Source organism: Gymnoscopelus microlampas (assembly GCF_963454915.1).
Source record: "Gymnoscopelus microlampas genome assembly, chromosome: 10".
Classification (NCBI taxonomy): domain Eukaryota; kingdom Metazoa; phylum Chordata; class Actinopteri; order Myctophiformes; family Myctophidae; genus Gymnoscopelus; species Gymnoscopelus microlampas.
Genome location: NC_139947.1, coordinates 24,830,274 through 24,849,075, shown reverse-complemented (window position 1 = coordinate 24,849,075; position 18,802 = coordinate 24,830,274). Strand labels below are relative to the sequence as shown.

At 38.9% G+C, this 18,802-nt stretch overlaps 2 protein-coding genes across 4 annotated transcripts in view; one reads left to right on the top strand and one right to left on the bottom strand.

Annotated features, from left to right (window-relative positions):
* The first annotated feature begins 2,283 nt into the window (after nt 1-2,283).
* On the top strand, nt 2,284-8,629 carry LOC311053692 (trafficking protein particle complex subunit 6b). Of its 2 annotated transcripts, XM_084069361.1 has the most exons (6): nt 2,284-2,640; nt 2,738-2,805; nt 3,388-3,505; nt 4,291-4,374; nt 5,438-5,531; nt 6,416-8,629. In XM_084069361.1, the coding sequence occupies exons 1-6, from the start codon at nt 2,560-2,562 to the stop codon at nt 6,445-6,447; spliced, it is 477 nt and encodes a 158-aa protein (XP_083925487.1). In that variant the 5' UTR covers nt 2,284-2,559; the 3' UTR covers nt 6,448-8,629. The 2 variants fall into 2 exon arrangements, with proteins under 2 accessions (XP_083925487.1, XP_083925488.1); XM_084069362.1 differs by lacking the exon at nt 4,291-4,374.
* A 907-nt stretch (nt 8,630-9,536) lies between these two features.
* The window catches only part of sema3gb (sema domain, immunoglobulin domain (Ig), short basic domain, secreted, (semaphorin) 3Gb), a 53,213-nt gene continuing 43,947 nt past the window's right edge, over nt 9,537-18,802 (bottom strand). For both annotated transcript variants that reach the window (XM_084068049.1, XM_084068050.1), the window contains exons 9-18: nt 18,136-18,250; nt 17,913-17,982; nt 17,661-17,805; nt 16,877-17,099; nt 16,180-16,268; nt 16,037-16,078; nt 15,666-15,823; nt 15,183-15,250; nt 13,233-13,357; nt 9,537-13,091 (exon numbers count right to left, since the gene is read on the bottom strand). In XM_084068049.1, the coding sequence (XP_083924175.1) occupies nt 12,687-13,091; nt 13,233-13,357; nt 15,183-15,250; nt 15,666-15,823; nt 16,037-16,078; nt 16,180-16,268; nt 16,877-17,099; nt 17,661-17,805; nt 17,913-17,982; nt 18,136-18,250 (1,440 nt within the window). In that variant the 3' untranslated portion in view covers nt 9,537-12,686. The remainder of the gene's footprint in view (nt 13,092-13,232; nt 13,358-15,182; nt 15,251-15,665; nt 15,824-16,036; nt 16,079-16,179; nt 16,269-16,876; nt 17,100-17,660; nt 17,806-17,912; nt 17,983-18,135; nt 18,251-18,802) is intronic.

Genomic DNA, 18,802 nt, shown 5'->3' with positions numbered 1-18,802 from the left:
CAGAATTGCTGCCATTTACAAAGTGGGGAAAACCTTTCCTTTTTTGGCACTTTCTTTCAAGATGTACATAAATGGCCCATGTGAGAGGTACGTTTTTTTTGTTCAGCTTGTTCAGTTTGTTTGTTTGTTTGTTTGTTTTTCCACACTCATCCCCATACATTAAATATGTCCACTGAAATCTAAATGTTTTTAGATTATCCATAAACCAGCTCTAAATATATTATTTATTTACACACCGTTGCTATTGGGCAGAAACCTTCTATTTTCTGATCTACAAGCTCTAAACGCGGCACATTGCAACGCGTTGTGAGCTTGTTGATCAGCTATTTTTGAACATTTTGGATAATTCTTGAAGAATTTTGCCTACAGTGAATGACAAGCCCAAAATAGAGATGCCAGGTTGAAAGTCTTTCTGAAGGTTTAATTATCTAATCTCTGAAAAGTATTAACAAGAGCTTGTGACTGAATAATAACTCCTTTGTTTTTCTCCTCCATATCCTGAAAAGAAACCGTTTTGGACATACAAGCTACCATCCGACAGCAACAATATAATACAACGTAATAATGTAACACATATGTACATGTTTAATCATATCATTTGTACTGTTTTATTGTTGGTCATCTTCTATGCTAAGGCTTTTGTCTCTGTAGGGCCACCAATGAAAGATAGGGAATTTCTTTGTTTAACTATCTGCACTGTGATGCTCTTGGTGATATTTACGCTCATTTGGCCATTGAATTTAGAAGGAAAACATGAAAACAGGCATTCTTTGTCCATGGAGAGTGATCCCAGATTTTCATAATACCTTTGTAGACTCATCCACCATTTTAAAAGTTGTGGTGACCTGGAAACTATGTATTTTACAAGTGCACATTTGTACTAACAATGGGGATTGGGCACACATGTACTGTTGATGCTAGCCCCCCTTATATTATGACATTCCTGTTGAATGTTTCTATGGAACATGCAATGTGAATAATAGATGTAGAATGCAGCAATCAGAAAAAAAAGTAATTTGGCAGAACTGTTCACATTCCACCTCTGATCAATGGTCTTATCATTTCTTGGTCATGTGATTCACTGGATGTAGCATTATATTCTTTTTTATTGTGGAGTCAGAGGATGTTTATTTTTTGTGTAAAAGAAAAGTGCCAAGACATTTTGCTGTCCTGACTGTTGATGGGATAACTAGTACATTAATAAAGATACACAAAGAAAAAAAGCCTATTGTTCTTCTTGCCATTGTATTTATTAAGCACTTTTCTAAATCATATTTGTAATTTTACTAATGCAAAGAGTTTCCAGTGACCCATGGGGCATTGAGGGAATTATGGGCATCACTTCCTGTTGTCCGTCATTCTGGACAGACTGATGACAGGAAGTGATGCCCATAATTCCCTAAGAAACTTGTAGAGCTATCCAGCTTAAGAAGAATTCAGTCACAGTTCAACAGAAAGCACTGACAAGACAAATAATTGTGCTTAAAACCTTTTCAGTTTAAATTGAACATGTGCACCATAAGATTGCTCTATGTATAATGTAAAACTGATGATAGGCCAGTTTAAATATTTCTGACTAGTTAAGGGCATAGAGAACAGATTCAATGTGGATAACAACACACTATAGGGAATGCAATTTCAAAATGCAAAGAGTCATCTCTAATTTAGAGTTGCAATTAAGTCCACACTACACCTGGCCACAAATGATGCTAGCAGGGTAGACCACTTTCATGAGGGACAGTGTATGACTAGTTGTCTTCTGGCGCCCCCTGCCGACAATTCCTTTGTCTGCTTCAGTGGTTCTCAACCTTTTCAGGCCGTGACCCCCCAAACGCCTCGCAGATTGGCTACTTTCTCATTTTTTTTGCCTCTTAAGGTGGCAATTAATTAAATATCAATCAATTAAATATATTAATATATAAATTATAATATATAATATATAAATTAAAATATCAATCAATTAAATATATTAAGATTATCTTGTAGTGTATTGCCACCTTTATTTGACAATTCGGCCGATTTTATGGTATGGTTCGTTTATTACTTTAGATGCGGTCTTTTCTTCTTTTATTTTTTTAGATATTAAAAAGATCTTCCTTCCATTGTCACTTCACTGTCATCTGGGGACCCCCCAAAATCATGCGGGGACCATTAAGAGTTATAATAAAAGGTGGGGACCCCTGGGGGTCCCGACCCACAGGTTGAAAACCTGCTGCTTGCCTTGTTGTCGTGAATGAAATTATTTTTGAGCAGGCAGTGACGTGGCCAATCCTGAAAAGGACCCCGGCAGTCAGCTGTATGATTTTCATTGTAGACGTTTTTCTTCTTCACTCAAAACGTCAACAAATGTGTGATGTTTGGGGTTTTTCTGCTTGCTGATGCTGACAAAAGTACAGTCATCACGAAGAGGGTCTCTGCCATGCACGATATAACCAAAGAAGATACTGAAACAAGCAAAGCATAACGTTACTTCATAAATCAGGACACGGCTATTTCTCTTCTTATTGGGGTGATCTTCTCATTTTAACCAGAGGTTTGACAGGTGACAGGCAGACAAGAATGGCAGACGAAGCCCTCTTCCAGTTTTTACACAATGAATTGATACAGTACATTTACAAATCTGCTGAAAATGGAGAGACGGTAAGAGTCTTTTTGTTGTTGTTGTTTTACTCATCTATTCGACAGGCCCCCCCCTCGTCATGAACTCTCATCTAACCAGATCAGCTGCTTTTCACAGGAGAATGGAAGAAATATCACCAAACTGGAAAACATGGGATTCAGGGTGGGACAAGGACTCATAGAAAGGTAACAGTCAAATAAAATAATGTTCCTATTCCATTTGATTTAGTGGTACAATTATCAATTAGTCTGATCGCATAATTACTGCATTAGCCTTGGATCAAAACTATCATAGATGTATTTTATCGAGTCTGACTTTCGTATCTGCAAATGTCAAAATCGATAAAAAAAAAATACATCTATGATAGTCTTGATCCAAGGCTACAACTGCATGCAGAAACAACACTTTGACAGCTGGAAGTTACCTCATCACAGCACGAATTTATGGTAATCTGTGAATATGTGATACCTTAGAATAAAATAGGTTGAAATGTTTGAGTTAGTTGATACTAAAACCTTAATGTGGTTCCAAGACAGTGTCAGTGTGCCATGAGACAAGTCCAGGTGTTGACTTGCTATTTTTTGACCACCACATATTATTGCAATATAAACAACAATAAAAAGGAGATGTATTTACTGTTTAAATGTAATTTTGTTGTTGGTGGCAGTGGATCTCTTCTTGGTCTCTCTCTCTCCACACACGCACGCACGCGCGCCTACAGTAGGTATAGTGTACATTTACAATACCAATCATGTCTTTGCCTACAGGTTTACCAAAGACACAGCGCGCTTCAAGGACGAACTGGATGTAATGAAATTCATCTGTAAGGACTTCTGGACGTGTGTTTTCAAGAAGCAGATTGACAACCTCAGGACGAACCACCAAGTAAGACTTGTTTCCACAAGCACATAGGTCTAGTGGTGGACAAAGTATAAAGGCCTACTCAAGTAAATACTCAAATATTCAAAATTACAAAGGATATTTTCAAAAATAGTGAAAATAGCCGATCTACATAAGCTCACAAGTTTGTAGATTGACTATTTTCACTTTGAAATGGGGCTTACGTGGTTAATTCATATTTTTGTAAGTTTCTGTCTCAAGAGTCTCTTCCTAGAAATGTAGTGGAGTCAAAAGTACAATATATCTATAATGTAGCAGAATGAAAGTAATCAGCATTTTTTTAAAGTAAATGTGCTTAGTTACTGTCCACCACTGCATAGGACCTGCTACTGTATCTCCAGTCAACAAGTATTAACTATGCTATAATGCACAAATCATCAGTTTTGTTCCACAGTGGGTCACATGTTAAAGGGGAAGTAACTTTCATCCTCAACAACACATTTCGATACACACACACATACACCCAGAGAGATTAATAATGTAACTAGAAGGAATGCGAGTACAACTTCAGTCATACGTAGACGATACGACAAACTTTCCGCGTGCACGGCTCCAAAGAATGTTATCATGAAGAGAATGATAGCAGCACTCAACTCAGAGTGCTGGCTATCATTCTCTTCATGATAGATTCATAATGTGACTATGCACGTACTGTATGCAGGACACATGTCCATGCCAGGAGTAAAGGCTGTAGCTAGATCCAGCTCTCACACAACATAGGCCTGTTATGAATGCTGTTGTGATGCTGTTGACATTGTCATGTTTTGCAGGGCATCTACGTGCTACAGGATAACAAGTTTCGCTTACTAAGTCAGCTTTCTGCTGGAAAGCAGCATTTGGAACATGCCCCAAAGGTTAGACTCTAAACTGCACACTACAGTACTTATTCAATCTATAGCACTGCTTTTATAGTGTCTTGTTAAGTCAAGAGGTATAGACAACAACCCAGTGGTGTGTTCTACCGTCAGATGCTGTGTACGGCGTATACCTTGAGATTTTTTTTCGGCGCTACCGTATACCTTCAAAAACTGTTTCATCCATTGAAAACGCGAGAGCGTATACCCACGACCACGCGCATCGTATCGTAGCGTATACCTTCCGAAAAAAAATAGAACACAACACTGCAACAACCCTACTTTCAGTGTGGGCCGGATTTCAAACCAAGCCCCCCCATCATAGATCTACGGTTTATGTGGTAAAACATTCACCAGGTTTCACTTACCTGTCTGGATGTGGAGATATGGCTCAAAACACTCGTGCAGTATTGCATACATTACAAGTCAGTGTTGGTCTGCTGCTTTCATTTTCGATCACTACATCACCCACAACATGTTTAAAATCTGGTATGCTCATTCTGCAACACCAAATGTCTGTAATTAAAATATTTCTAGATATCACTGTCATGTATTAGTTCATGTTAATTTTGTGCAAGCTTTGCTGATACAAGATTTTTCACTTCCTTCTCTTGCACTAAAATCGTTGGCTCTCTAAACCGAAATATTTGATACCGTTTTGGTCAGAGATGAAAAACCCCCCGATACAAACAGGTGCAGGTTGAATTTGGCCTTCTATACTGCAGACATTTTAGCCGCTGCTAAACAGTAAACCTGAGTTTATGCCTCGCTGTCACAAGTAGTGGGTATTGTCCGTTTTCAACACCTGACGAAGACAGAACACAATGGGAAAAATAATTGCTGTTATCAGCTCTGATGAGTTTTGCACATCAATATTTTTTCTTTACACAAAACTCCTCTTGTGGGAACTACAGGAAAATAATAAGTGTGGAATGGACTGTCCTACAATATTTTTTAAGATTTATTAACTTTTCAAAATAGTCGGTGTTCACAGTATTGTGTGATTTATTTATTATTATAAAAAATATATATATTCAAATTTAAATGTTTTTTTGTTTTCCAGTATTTGGCCTTCACATGTGGTCTTGTGAGGGGAGGGCTTTCAAACCTGGGAGTGAAGAGCATTGTTACGGCAGAGGTGTCCGTCATGCCTGCATGTAAGGAACACATTTCAGGGTTTGATCAATTTCAGTTTTTCATTTTGATTAGAATTGATTGATTGATTTTGCACCTTTTTCTTTCTTCTTTTTTTTTTACTAAATATCGGTCAAAACTTTGGTAATTGTTAATCTAGGACTCTCGGCGGGTGGATTCTGCCAATGCTTTTCAATGGGAACAGAGCGGTTTGTTGCCATTCAAGGATCTCCGCAAGAAAATGCTTCGTTCTCATTGAACAGAATCCAGAATCCGCCCGCATATGCAGAATTAAAGTTCGGTGTGACCGCACCCTTACAGTACATCAGATTTGCAGATGAATAAATGAACACTGAGGATTTTACTGGTGGTCAAAAATGTTATGTGATATCTTAAACACACTTTAAGGGTGCGGTCACACAGAACTTTAATACTACCTATGCGGGCAGAGTATGCCAATGGTTTTCAATGGGAAAGGAGCGTTTTTTGGGGGAAATCTGAAAATGGCAAAATAACGCTCCATTCCCATTGAAAAACATTTTCAGAATCTGCCTTATAGGCAGAATTAAAGTTTGGTGTGACTGCACCCTTATAATGAATGATCGTATAAAACTATGTAACTTGGGATATTTTTAAATCAAGAGTTTATTTTGCACTGAAGATTCCTTAGAGTATTAATTCATTCATTAGGGCACGGCCACACCGCACACCCCACCTCTGGGGCGGAATCTGCCAATGCTTTCTCAATGCAAATGCGTGGATTCATGGTCTTGCAGATGTTTTCCAAGAATCCACGCATTTGCATTGACAAAGCATTGGCAGAGGTCAAATAAAAGTGTGGTGTGGCCGTGCCCTTAAATGCTAATAGACTTAATTAATTACACCCTATATTTCATTTTCTTTCTAGGTAAATTCCAGGTCATGATCCAGAAAATGTAGTATCTCAAGAGGCCATGGTCATCCCACTGTCTTGCCTTTTTAAGTCTTTGCTCTGAAGTTTGACATGTAAAATATTGTGTAACAGATTTTTATTTTATTTGAATATATGTTTTTATATTATGTGTTTGGGCATTTTGTTGTTGGCGAACATTTCTAGAAAATCTACATATCTATATCTCGCAACGCATGATGTTGTGAGCTTGTAGTTTGGCTGTTTTTGGCAAAGATATTTAGTGTGAAGGGAAAAAAGGAGAAGGCCTAGTATAGACCCCTGGGGGACTCCGGTCAGCTAAGGAAGGATATAGGGTTTTAGTGCTTAAAGTGAAGGTTTAGTGAATTATGTCAAGTCTATATAGAATACAATACAATTGCACAAAAAGAAATCACAGATGAAAATGTACATTTAATGTAGCTTCACGGGTAGATTTAAAAGTAAAATACAATAAATATGTTATATCCATCACATCTTAAACTTTTCTAGTTTACAAAATGTATTGCATTCTTTTAAAGCTCATAATATACATTGCTATAGAGTGTATTCAGTAACATTGGTCTCTACAATGAGGCCAATGTCTCTACAGCTCTTTAGTACACAGAAAAGAAAATGTCCAGGTGGGTTACAAATTTCATCCAATCAGGAGAGAATGGTGAGCTTGTGTTCCAGTTCCAATTTTGTCTGCTCATTTATTTGTTTATCCTGTATGGGTTTTCTCTCCTGATCAGATTAAATTGATATCCTGACCTGAACATATATTTTCTCTTTACTAAAGAGCTGGAGAGACTATTTAACACGTATTTTAACAAACAAAATCACTTACAGCACCTTTTTTTTTATAAAAAAAAAACAAAAAAGTACGCACCTTTAATTTAAAATAATAGGGAATTAAAAAGATGTGTAATATTGATCACTAATCAATACCTCTCTTTGGACAGTTGACATTGAAATAAGTTGACATTCCAGAGTTGCATGTCACAGGAAACGGGTGACACCAGCTACAGTATGTGCTTGCAGAGGAGGCCAATGACTGTCGGGGACCTTTTGAAGATACCATGGTCCATATGTTTTTATTGTTTAAAGGCCCATTCAGTGATACAAACACAAACAAGGGTAGGCCACCACCACCAAAAATGACTAATATGTTTTATTTGGGATGGGATAATAAGAGTAGAAATAACATAGTTTCTATCTACAACTCAATAAAAAGCAAGTCTTTTGCACACCTACAAAGGCGACAGGTGTGTAGGAGAAGACCAGGCGAGGGCACCAACGTACTGAAAGAAAAAACTCCCGCACGCTGTCTTCAAATGCAAAAAAAAGATTTGATGGAAATACAACATGGAAATACAGTTCATAACCTTCATCGGGTTATCTTAAGGTAACCTGATGAAGGTCTAACAGACCGAATCGTATTCCCCTTCAATCTTTTTCTTGCATTTGAAGACAGTGTGCAGGCCTTTTTTCTATCTACAACTCAATATTTTAGAATTTATGAGTAAACTCTAATTTCTATGTCCAAAATGATTCCAGATTGGCCTTTAATGTTATGTTCTAAGCCACATGTGGCTCAGAGCATCATAATGTTCAGTAATTGATGTGAAGCTCTGAGAAAATATTTAGTTGATTCGTTCTCGCTTTCCTAACAAGCTATGGGGTGTCTGGTGACAATTTCAGATGCTACAGTGCAAAAAGGGTTTGTGTGTCATTGATCAGAGTAGTCTCGGCTGAGCGCCTTTTCCATGCAGTCCCCTATTGCAAAATCGCTAAAAAACAACAAAAAAGATAGAAATGAGCCAATGGATAATATTGACATTTTTTTAAACATTAGATTTATATTTGTTCTTTTTTTTTTAATGGATTTTCCTTATCCTTTCCAAATGGTGCCCCCTGCCACTTTTAAAGCCTGTGCTCTAGGCTTCTAACAATCCTGAGCCTTTGTTTTGGACTGGGCTGATTTCAGTCCTGCAGTTTGGCATCCCTAATTGAAAGCAGATGATTAGAAAAGACTCCAAATAGCAACTGAAACATCGAGTGAAAGGCCTAGTGACATTGTGTAAACATGTTTTGCATTTACAGTATATTAAAGATGAAAGTATTCATGATTATTTGCACTGAGTGCTGATTAAAGACCCCATTACATGAAGAATGTGCATTTTCCAAAAATAACACTGTTTGATTATTTAATTCTCTGTGTTGTGTTTTTATTTGACAAAGATATTGAAGTCAGGAACATCTTCCTGAACTGCATAGACTAGTGCAACTTGAAGTGCATCATACAATGTTCAAATGTGATCGAATGTATGAACAGAAACAGATTTAAGAGTTTATTACAATGCATTGATCAGGCCAGGGTGACATGGTGAGGACTGGTTTTGGGTGTCATTCTGGTTATAGTGCATCCATACATGAAGGAATTGGCATGTAAACATGCCTCGAAAATACGTAACATTGGTGGAAAACTTGTATGTCCAAACAAAAGTTTTCCAATGGATCCAATGTAGTTATTGTTTAGTCATGAGCTCTTTTTAATAGTTTTCAGTGGTTTAGTATTTATAAAACCCACAGATACACTTAACCACTTTCACTTTAACTATAAAGAAAATAGCAAATATACAAGTTCACAACACATTGCATTTGCGACTTTGTGAGCTTGGAGATTGTACATTTTTTGGTGTTACACTGGTATGACGAAGGAGGGCATTAAATAAAAGTTACAATATGGAGATGCAAGGTTTCTGCCAGACAGCAACAAGAAAATCCCTATTTAGCTGCCAAAATAAAGGAAATACCTACAGAAACATTCACATGAGACATGGTTTGTCAAAATAATCTGCAACTTGGATTATTCTACTCAGCATATACTTAACTCAAGGCATGATGTGAATTGTTTAATTATCTTAGGTACCTTGAGGCATGTCCTTCATGCAATGTAATGTTGTAGTTTTTTTATGTGTTTTGTAATATGTTTTTGTGTGGACCCCAGTAAGACTAGCTGACAAAACTATTTTGTTCAATAATTCCATAAATTCCATTTCGAGTCATTTCCTTTCCCATTCCCAAAGTCTTTATAGCGAAAAATCCAGAGCCAAAACATTGTAGTAATAAAATAATATTTATTATGAACAACCATAATGTTTGAAGCTAACACAAACACATCAACTCTATGAATAAAGAAAATAGACGACATACAATGTAGCTCAACTACAAACTGTCTCAACCCTCCACAATATTGAAACCAATATTACTAATTACAGAATATTCCTTTACATTGTGTGATTTAAAGAGTCTGTCAGTGATCTATTTCTCCTTGGATCATTCTCTGCTTATTTCAGGTGCTAATGGAATTGGCTTTAGCTGTGATGGCTCATATCATTGTCTGGCTGGCTGCCTAAGCACTGGGCATCTTAATGTGGAAAACAAACCAAACCAAAGAATACATTATTATCAAGTTAAGTTATTCGCACTCTCAAATGCAGTATTCAAAATTGAACATTCTTTCATGGCTTTTCTGTTACCATTAGTAGGTAAGATATTTTGCTCACATTTAAAACTGCTCATATAATGTTTAAGTATTTATCGGTTGTGAATGATACAGAAATGGCAATGGGAGGTGAATTTAGATTTAGGTCTTATACTGTATCTACAGTAGGCAAACCCAGTATGTTTCTGACCCATTTATGTAAATCAAAAGTGTCCAGCCCGATTGTTTTTGCAAATGTTCAGTCTGTAGCTTATGTGTCAGCATCACTCAATTTTACGTTAAGTGATTGGGATTTCACATATGTCGTCTTTTGAAAGTCAGCCATTTTTCTATCAACACTGTATCCAATTGATCAATAAGATTGATAACCTTCCCCTCAACACCCTGGCCCCAACACCCCACCACCAAAGTGCAGGAAAAAAAAAGAAAGAAATATATACAGTCTCAAAATAAATATAGTTCATGGCGTGGGTGAGAGAAAGCAGTGGGCTTACGTGCATCCAAATTTAGCCGAGATCAAAGGGCCAATACAGCTGCACTGTATCTGACAAAATGTATACTTACAGTATAAGAAATGTCCACATAGTATCTATAGAATTTTCCGAGAAATTGTCTCTTAAAAACTATGGATCTACAGTATGAGTGCCTTGTCAAAAGATACATCCATTGACCAAATCTTAGGCTATTAAGTGTTGAATAGCTTTTTTGACATAAGTGTAATTGTTGTTATTGAACAAAGGTCGCCATCAGCATCTCTGGTGAGGCGGCCAAACGGGCAACTGTGAAGCAACGCTCGTGTATCAAATAACACATACTATTCATAGGGGTTGTATCATTACCTCAGCCATAGCTGTGGGGGCAGGTCACTCAAAATTCCTTTCTACAAACTACAGCCAAGCGCATTCCTGAGTATAGCATCATAGACCTCATCTTGAATGCTTGTCATCGAGGGTGGGATCACTTTATTCACATCTGAGGAGTACACAGTAAAATCCTGAGAGTTGATTTCACTCTGAGTGTGGTTCTATTTATACACTCTCAGAGTTAAATTAATACTATGGATTTTTACAGTGTAGTATTTTTTTAACGACAGTTGAGGTTTCCAATTCAGTTTATTGGTTTCCCTCAGTGAAATGTTTTTAAAGAGCTCTATGTTGAATGTGGCCTATGCTATGCTTCATGATTCTCCGTTATGAAGACATGTATTACAACTTAATGTCATGTCATCAGAGATCCTTGACCTACAGTACTTGCTTCCAGTTTTTCTCTCTTATTTCACTGCAATATTAGTAATACAAAAAAACAACGTTTATTTACATGCTTCTTTAGAAATTCTCAACATCTTGGCTGGAGAAAGGAACATTGTTTGGTCCTAAATAATTTGTCGAAAAGTAGAAAAAGAGCACAAACATGATCTCTGGGAAAGATTCACGCATTAAACATAGCTAATAATATTTAGTGTTCCGTTTTTTTTAACCAGAAGGAAATAGCTTTGAGTTAGCCAAGGAGCCATGCTACACAGCCAATAACAAGAAGCCAAAACTCATTTGGTCAGCTGCTGTTGAAAACCTGTTTAGTCCAAACAAGGAGTTGGAAACAAAATTATGAAAGCAACACAACTCACATCAACCTATTTCTTTCTTTAACTACCTAGAAGAAGCCATCTACAGTGAGTACATTATCAGGATTCAATTAATCAATGCTTACATTGGACACTAATATGCAACAAAAATAATTGCACCTGTTCACTTTTCATCCACGGTTTGCATTCATGTGTCACATGAAAGTGCAGGTGCAGTTTTGTCTTACATAATTATTCAAAAGTATATCCAGTATGCTTTTAAAAAGAAAGATCCACTTATTTTTCTTTGACTCTCATTGCTACGGCTGGTGTTATAGTGATCCTTCGCCTAAATGTCAATTCTCATACAGTATGTGTTAATAATTCGCCTATGAAGGATCATTGTATCTTATAATGTTCAACAGAATATGAATGGTGAATGAACACATTACGCTGAAACGATCCATTGATAATGTACCTTTACCTTTTTCAGAATTTATACTCGATTTATACTCGGCGCACGATTCCGTCATACAGCAACGTATAAATCAGGCGTTACTAAGATTATCATTATATAATACAACAACAGCAGTATGTTTCTTCAGTACACTGAATGCATTCCGCAATTTATCTGGTCATTTTACATATATATACAAAATGTGATTGGGGTGAGGAAAATACAGTAACCAGATGAGTGGACCACATGCAAAACGTGTAGACAGTTACTCAAGTGCTAAAATGTACACTCTTTATATTAACTGTGCCCCCCACACCCACTCAGCCACCCACCCATCCCGCTATACCACCCCACTTGAGTCTTGTCCTGCACACGTTTATGACTGACATAGCCTACTGTGTGCTATACCGTATCAAATCATCAAACATTTGATGTGTTTGTATATCACCTCCGAATTCTGTATATTAGTGAAGCAAAAAGTGACCTCATTTTAAGGTTTGGACCAAAAATGTCCACTGAAAGGGTGTGCTCTTCTACAGACTAACGGAAGTTACGAATGTAACTATGTTTCTATGAATTCCTAGATGACTGTCAGTAGGCAGTTTGTTTACTGACTACTGGCAGTCAGGAGGGAATGAAACAGAACGTACATTGTGGTTGGTGATCAGTGTAAAAGAGGCTCCAGTGGAATCTCAGGGCTCTACAGGAGGGCCTTGTGCAAGGGCCAAAACGAGAATGGCATCTACAGCCCGTCAGAGGAGTTCAGGCTGGACGTGTCATCGGCGTGCCTGCGGCTGGTGCGTTTAGGTGGCCTGTTGGCGTTGAACTGCTGCCAGTAGGCCTGGCAGTACTGGCTGATGAGACGTATCTCTGGCTGGGAGGAGAGCTGCGGCGGTAGTGCAGGCGGTAGCGGAGGCGGTTGGTGGTGCGGCAGTTGGTAGTGAGGCTTCTCCTGGCCAGCGGGCTTGTCCGGGAAGGTGAGCGCGTGCACAATCTCCCTGTCGAGGACGCGGAGGGCCACGCGGGCCATAGTGTGCTTGAAGTTATTCTCTGTGGCCAGGCAGTGGTACAGCCCGCTGTCTGCTTGACTCAAAGACTTAAGTAGGATCCCATGGGCCGTCTTCAGAACTTCCTGCTCCCGGTTCAGCTAAAGGAAATAGCAATTGCCAGATTTCATACAACTGTTGGGACAGTGCTGGACCTCCTATTTAATAACAGGAGATTAATGATAGCAGGCTGGACTGGTCAACCAGTATGAAATAGTGACTTCAGCTTGCACCCCACTCACCAGTTTCCTCTTGCCATCATTCTGGAAAAACCACTTGACAGATGCTTGTGGTGATCGTGGTTGGCACTCGAGGAACGCGCTGCTCCCCTCCACACCAAACTGCACCGTCTCGCTGAGCCGCTTCTCTACAAATCAAGGAGAGTAGTGATTTGCCGGGGTGCTCCTTCCATTCCGACATCTCGCCACTCCGACTAGTGGCTTCCGCGTGCGGTTAGGGTTAGGGTTAGGTATAGGGTTCGTTAACGTCGGAAAGGCGACATGTCGGAAAGGCGAAATGCACCCTGATTTGCCTTGTGGTCAAGAGCCTTTTGTGTCTGTAATGCCAGTATACTGTATGACCATGTCGCTCACCCAAAAACTGCTTTTTAAATGGCTTATTTTCGGCAAGCGAAACGGTCACTGGAAGAGTTGATGTCCTACAGCAGGTACAACCCTGCTTCCCATTTTATCAAGTAAATGAGGCCACGGTCAAGGTCAATGATTGGTAAATTAATCAGGAATGGAGAGACATAGAATAAGAGATGTTGGTGCAGGTAGGGTTTGCACCTTCAGGTGTGTTATTCTTTATATTAATCTGTACACTAAGGGTATAGTCACACATGCAGAAATTAAACATATACTGTATACTGTATACTGTACTAAGGGGTGGAACTTCCAGTGGCAAAGCAAATTCGCATCACATGTGTATAATTCAACTTTGGTGAACTTTACTCTACAGGCGTTGGCCACTCACCCGCATTTGTGCATGTGTGCCGGTACCCTAGTTCATATTACGGGCTCCCCCCTTCTTGTGTTCTTCTGACTCTCCTGTTTTCTCTCTCTCTCTCCTGTGTTCATCTGATCAAGTGATTATAGTGGGTGACCCTGCCCCAAAATAAGAGAGGCCGGAGGAGAAGGAGGTCTCTTGTTTCTGTTGCCCCTTATTTTATTTATTTATTTCGATGAAGGAGGTCTGTTTTTGTGGCTTTGTTTGTTTGTTTAGTTTATGTATACTGTTTTGATAGACAAGGAAGAGAAAAAGAATCACCAAAGTGTGGGGTGTTCTTCTCCCTCTCTTCCCTCGTTCTTTTTCTCTCACGTGTTCCTGATCAGGTGATTAGTGGGTGGTCCTGCCACATTTTACGTGAGGTTGAAGCAGAGGGTCTCTCTCAGACGAAACATCCTGCCTATGTTGTAGTGCTTTTGTTTTTGTTCATCCTTATTTTGTTTATTTTGTTTGTTTGAGGATGGAGGTCTGTTTTTGTGGTTTGTTAGTTTAGTTTCTATACTGTTTTGATAGTTCAGGGGAGGAAGCTCTGGGTCCAATGGCACATTGTGTGGTTGGCTCAAACTTCCTTAATCTTTTTGTTATGTTTGGCCAGACCTTCAGACTCCCAGAGTTTGGCAAACTCCTGACGGCAAATGTTTTGTTGTTGTTGTTAATAAGTCCTTTCACTTAAAACCTTGAGTATAGAGCACCGAAGTCTGACATAATTTACACATCCTACCTGGGTCCCCCCCCCCGTTCTGAATTCCCATAGACGTGTTTAATATCGCGTCAAATAAGAACTGTGTTCCAAAAATAAACAAATGACCCCGGCGGTTTTACTCTTATGGATATGAACCATCAACTGACGGTGAGAAAACGCTAATGTTACTTCCGACGAATTAGTTACATTTTCGCCAGAAACAGACTGTTTCAAATATAAGTGACTGACTATCATAAACGATACAGAGCCTCCTGCCTGACAATATCGCAGAGACAGTTTGTTTATTTTTGGACCACAATTCTTTTGTGATGATTCTAAGATGACCCAATGTTATTCTCCATAGCAAAATTACCTTACGAACCAGAGGATGGACGAGTGACGTCAGGACTTCTGTACTCTATATGGTGTCCTAAGGCTGAGCCTTTATGTATTTTTTTTACTGTGGCCGTAGCAATGTTCCTTATGTAACATGCAACAGTACCTTTAGCATTGAAGCCTCGACACTGTCGCAGTGGGTCTCCATGTTTGATGTCCTGTCTTCTACTCCGCCTGTGACAAAAATCATGTAGACAGTCAGAGTGTATTCTCTCATCTATCATATATCAGAATTGTGTCCATTGTACAGTGGCAGCCAATTCCTGTGTCTCCCATCACATTATGAATGTTGTGTTTTAATTGTTATTAATGATGATTAATGATCACAATGTATTTGTATAATTATGTAAGTGTTTTCCCTAAGGATATGTGCTTTGTCAGCTCTGATTGCTTAATTTGTTTTATTGTCTGACTACAAATGCTGTTTTGATGTTTTTATAAAATGTTTCTTTGTCCTTTTTTGCTGATGTTTGCTGTTTTTAACATGTCTGTAAAGCACTTTGTAACTATGTTTGGAAAAGCGCTATACAAATAAAAGTAATTCATTCATTCATTCATATTTACAAAGGGCTGGAGTGTGGGGTCTCACCTCTTGGTAGAGGGTGTAAATGGAGCACAGGTCTCTCCATCCCAGGCACAGTAAGGATCTCGGGCCAGACAACAGTCTGAGCAGGCTTTGCCATAGACGGCACATCTATGCAGGGAGACCTGGGTGAGCCCTCTGTCTGACGATACATACAGTTGTTGCTGCAAGTTACAACAGAGGAAACAGAAAGATTAGCCCTATATTCTTTGCTGTACGACGAATAGCGAAAATAGCCACGCTTGTAGATCTGCTATTTTTGCAAGTTTTGAAATGATTAATTTTATTTTAATTAATTAATACATTTTCATCTATAATGGCATGCTGAACCTGGCATTGAGAACCAATGGTTTAAAGCTGCTCAGGTATAGGCTCACCCTTTTGGATGATATCTTCATAGTCTTTATAGGAACTGGAGTCTGTGAGAGCAGAAACAACAATCAGGACAACAAAGACACTCTCAGTCTCATGTCATGTTAGACAATGGAACACTGTTGCTGAAACATTTGATTGGAATTACCCTGAAAACTTCCACCTCTTCCAACGTGAGCTGCTCTGTGCTGGCCGTGTCTTTAGGAAGAACTATGACTTTCTGAACTGTTCCACGGTCTGCAATGAAGAGGATTGTTTAAGTTAAAATAGCATCGTTGAAATTCAAATTGAATATACAGTATATTCAAACTGGAACCATTTCTTCCCCCAGGCCCTTTCCTCTGCCGAAAATGATGCAGAAACCAGAGGTTGGAACTTCCAACCTCTGGTGTCTATTAGCAGTTTTCAACTTAGATGACACTCTTATGAGTGATGACACTCTCAGGCTAATGGCCCATAACCACCATGCTTAGTTGGCAATCGTAATTTTAATGTGACTTCCTAAACCACTATGTTAGCCCTATTTTATACTTTGACGTACAATGGTGTTGCATGGCTAAAATAGTCAATGTTGTACTGTATTGGAGGTTTAACCTGCACCCAGTACAGTATATATTGGCTTGAACTGTAGAGCTGTTTGACCGATATATATACTGATTCAGTGGTAATTTTCACATATAATGACCAATGCCAAAAAGGACATCAGGTTTAAAGTGGTTAAATGAAGATATTTATTGATTGATTGATTGATTGATTGATTGCACTGTATATCACTACCATGTACAGCTACAGTTTCCCTCTCAGATTATTTTTGAACAGTCCTGGTATTCACGGCTAAAACTGACCTGTGCCCAGGAACAGCACCTCATATCTCCCATCGGTGGCATCCACCAGGTCCACCACGATTGAAGTGAAGCGGTAGTCGACACCAGTGCGCAGCACCAGAGGACGCTTGTGCATGGGGTAAACAGGGTGGTACATCAGAGGATGTGCCCTCACAAAGTTTACCGCCTCATCGGAGAACTCCTTGGTGGAGCGAAGGCCCGGAGTAAAGGTTCCTCCTGGACACTGTGCAAACATAACACAACAAAACATTGTAACAACATAGAATGTGACCTGTTGACAGTTAGACTCATTTATAGACTCTGTAGTATATATGTTGTTGCTTGCCAAAAATAACTGATCTAGAAGCTACAAATGCGTCACAATGACGCATTGTTAGCATGTAGATCAGTTATTTTTGGCAAGTGATATCCTCGCAGCTTAAAGGAGTAGTTCACCCAAAAAGAATATTCATTTTCTATCAATTACACACACCATGAAGCCTTGAATTCGTGGAGATTTTTTGTTTTTGTTGCATTTCTAAGCCAATAATTTGATGACGGGTGGCTAGTCAATTGAGTCTCCTACCGGCAGAGACGGCAAATTATTGACTCAGGAATGCGACAAAAACATGGGGTATGTAATTGATAGAAAATAAGTTGGGGTGAACTACTCCTTTAATAAACCACATTTTGGCGTAAATCTCTAAATGTTTTTAGCCCTTTTCCATAAAAATGTTCTATGTATTTATTTATTTAAAATACAAAAGTTGCAAGTCCATAAACAGAGACGAGAGATTGTTCTAACCGTTCCAGGGCGAGGGTATGGGATTTTCCCTGTGTATGGCGTCCATTGATAGTTGTGGCCATGCTTGTGAGAGAAGGGGCCGTTGAAGACATTTCGGATGTCAGACATGGAGTACACACAAACAGCAGAACCTTTGAACACAGAGCTGTCATCATGATGACAGAAGACAAGGTTAAAGTTAAGCTCCAAGGAAAAGACACAGTGATGACTGCTGGTGATGACAATTATTTTGGAAGTAAAGTGCATTTTTACCCGGCAGTCGTAAATACTGCATACACGACAGGATTGCGTTCATCTTGTGTTGGCTGAATGAAAACGTCCTCTGGAAGTGGTTTGAAAAAAGGACGAGTTTAGAGCCGCAATGAGATAAATCTGTGCAGGTATAGATATGTGCATTTTGTATCTTAGTGTACGTATCCCCTTCTTTAGCAAGCTAAAATGTATCGATTTCTAGCGCATATCACAAGCTACTTACTCAGCTCATCGAAATGTGTCTCCACGCCGTCGCTCCCGATCACCGAACACACCAAGCGTGCTTTCAAGAAAGTTGTCCACTTGTTGACCAATGACCGCTGTCCACCATCGTCATTCTGCGGGAGGGGAGAACAACATCGACTCCATTGTCAACAGGTTCATCCAACATCAACTCCATTGTCTCCTACTATCGCTCATCAGTGCTGATGTCATCACACAGATTCACAATTTACTGTTAAACCCCTTAAAGGGATAGTCCCCCCCAAATGACTTTTTTCCCTATTAATTACTTACCCCATGAAGCCTTGAATTCATTGAGATTCTTTTGTTTTTGGCACATTCCTGATCCAATATTCCAATATTTGTTAAAAGAGCAATACAAAATGTATGAATTTGTATTATTTTGATATAGTTTGGCCTTGTCCTCCTATTTACTTCAAGAATATTGGATCAGGAATGTGACAACAATAAAAACATCTCATGAATTCAAGGCTTCGTGGGGTGAGTAACTGATGGAACACAAGTCATTTGGAGGGTGAACTATCGCTTTAAGCCATATATACTTGTCAAAGCTACTTCAGAAACAGCTTAAATAGCCGATCTACAAGTTCACGATACATCGCATCAGTTTTTTAAAATGTTTTTAACATGTTTTTTGCCCAAAATAG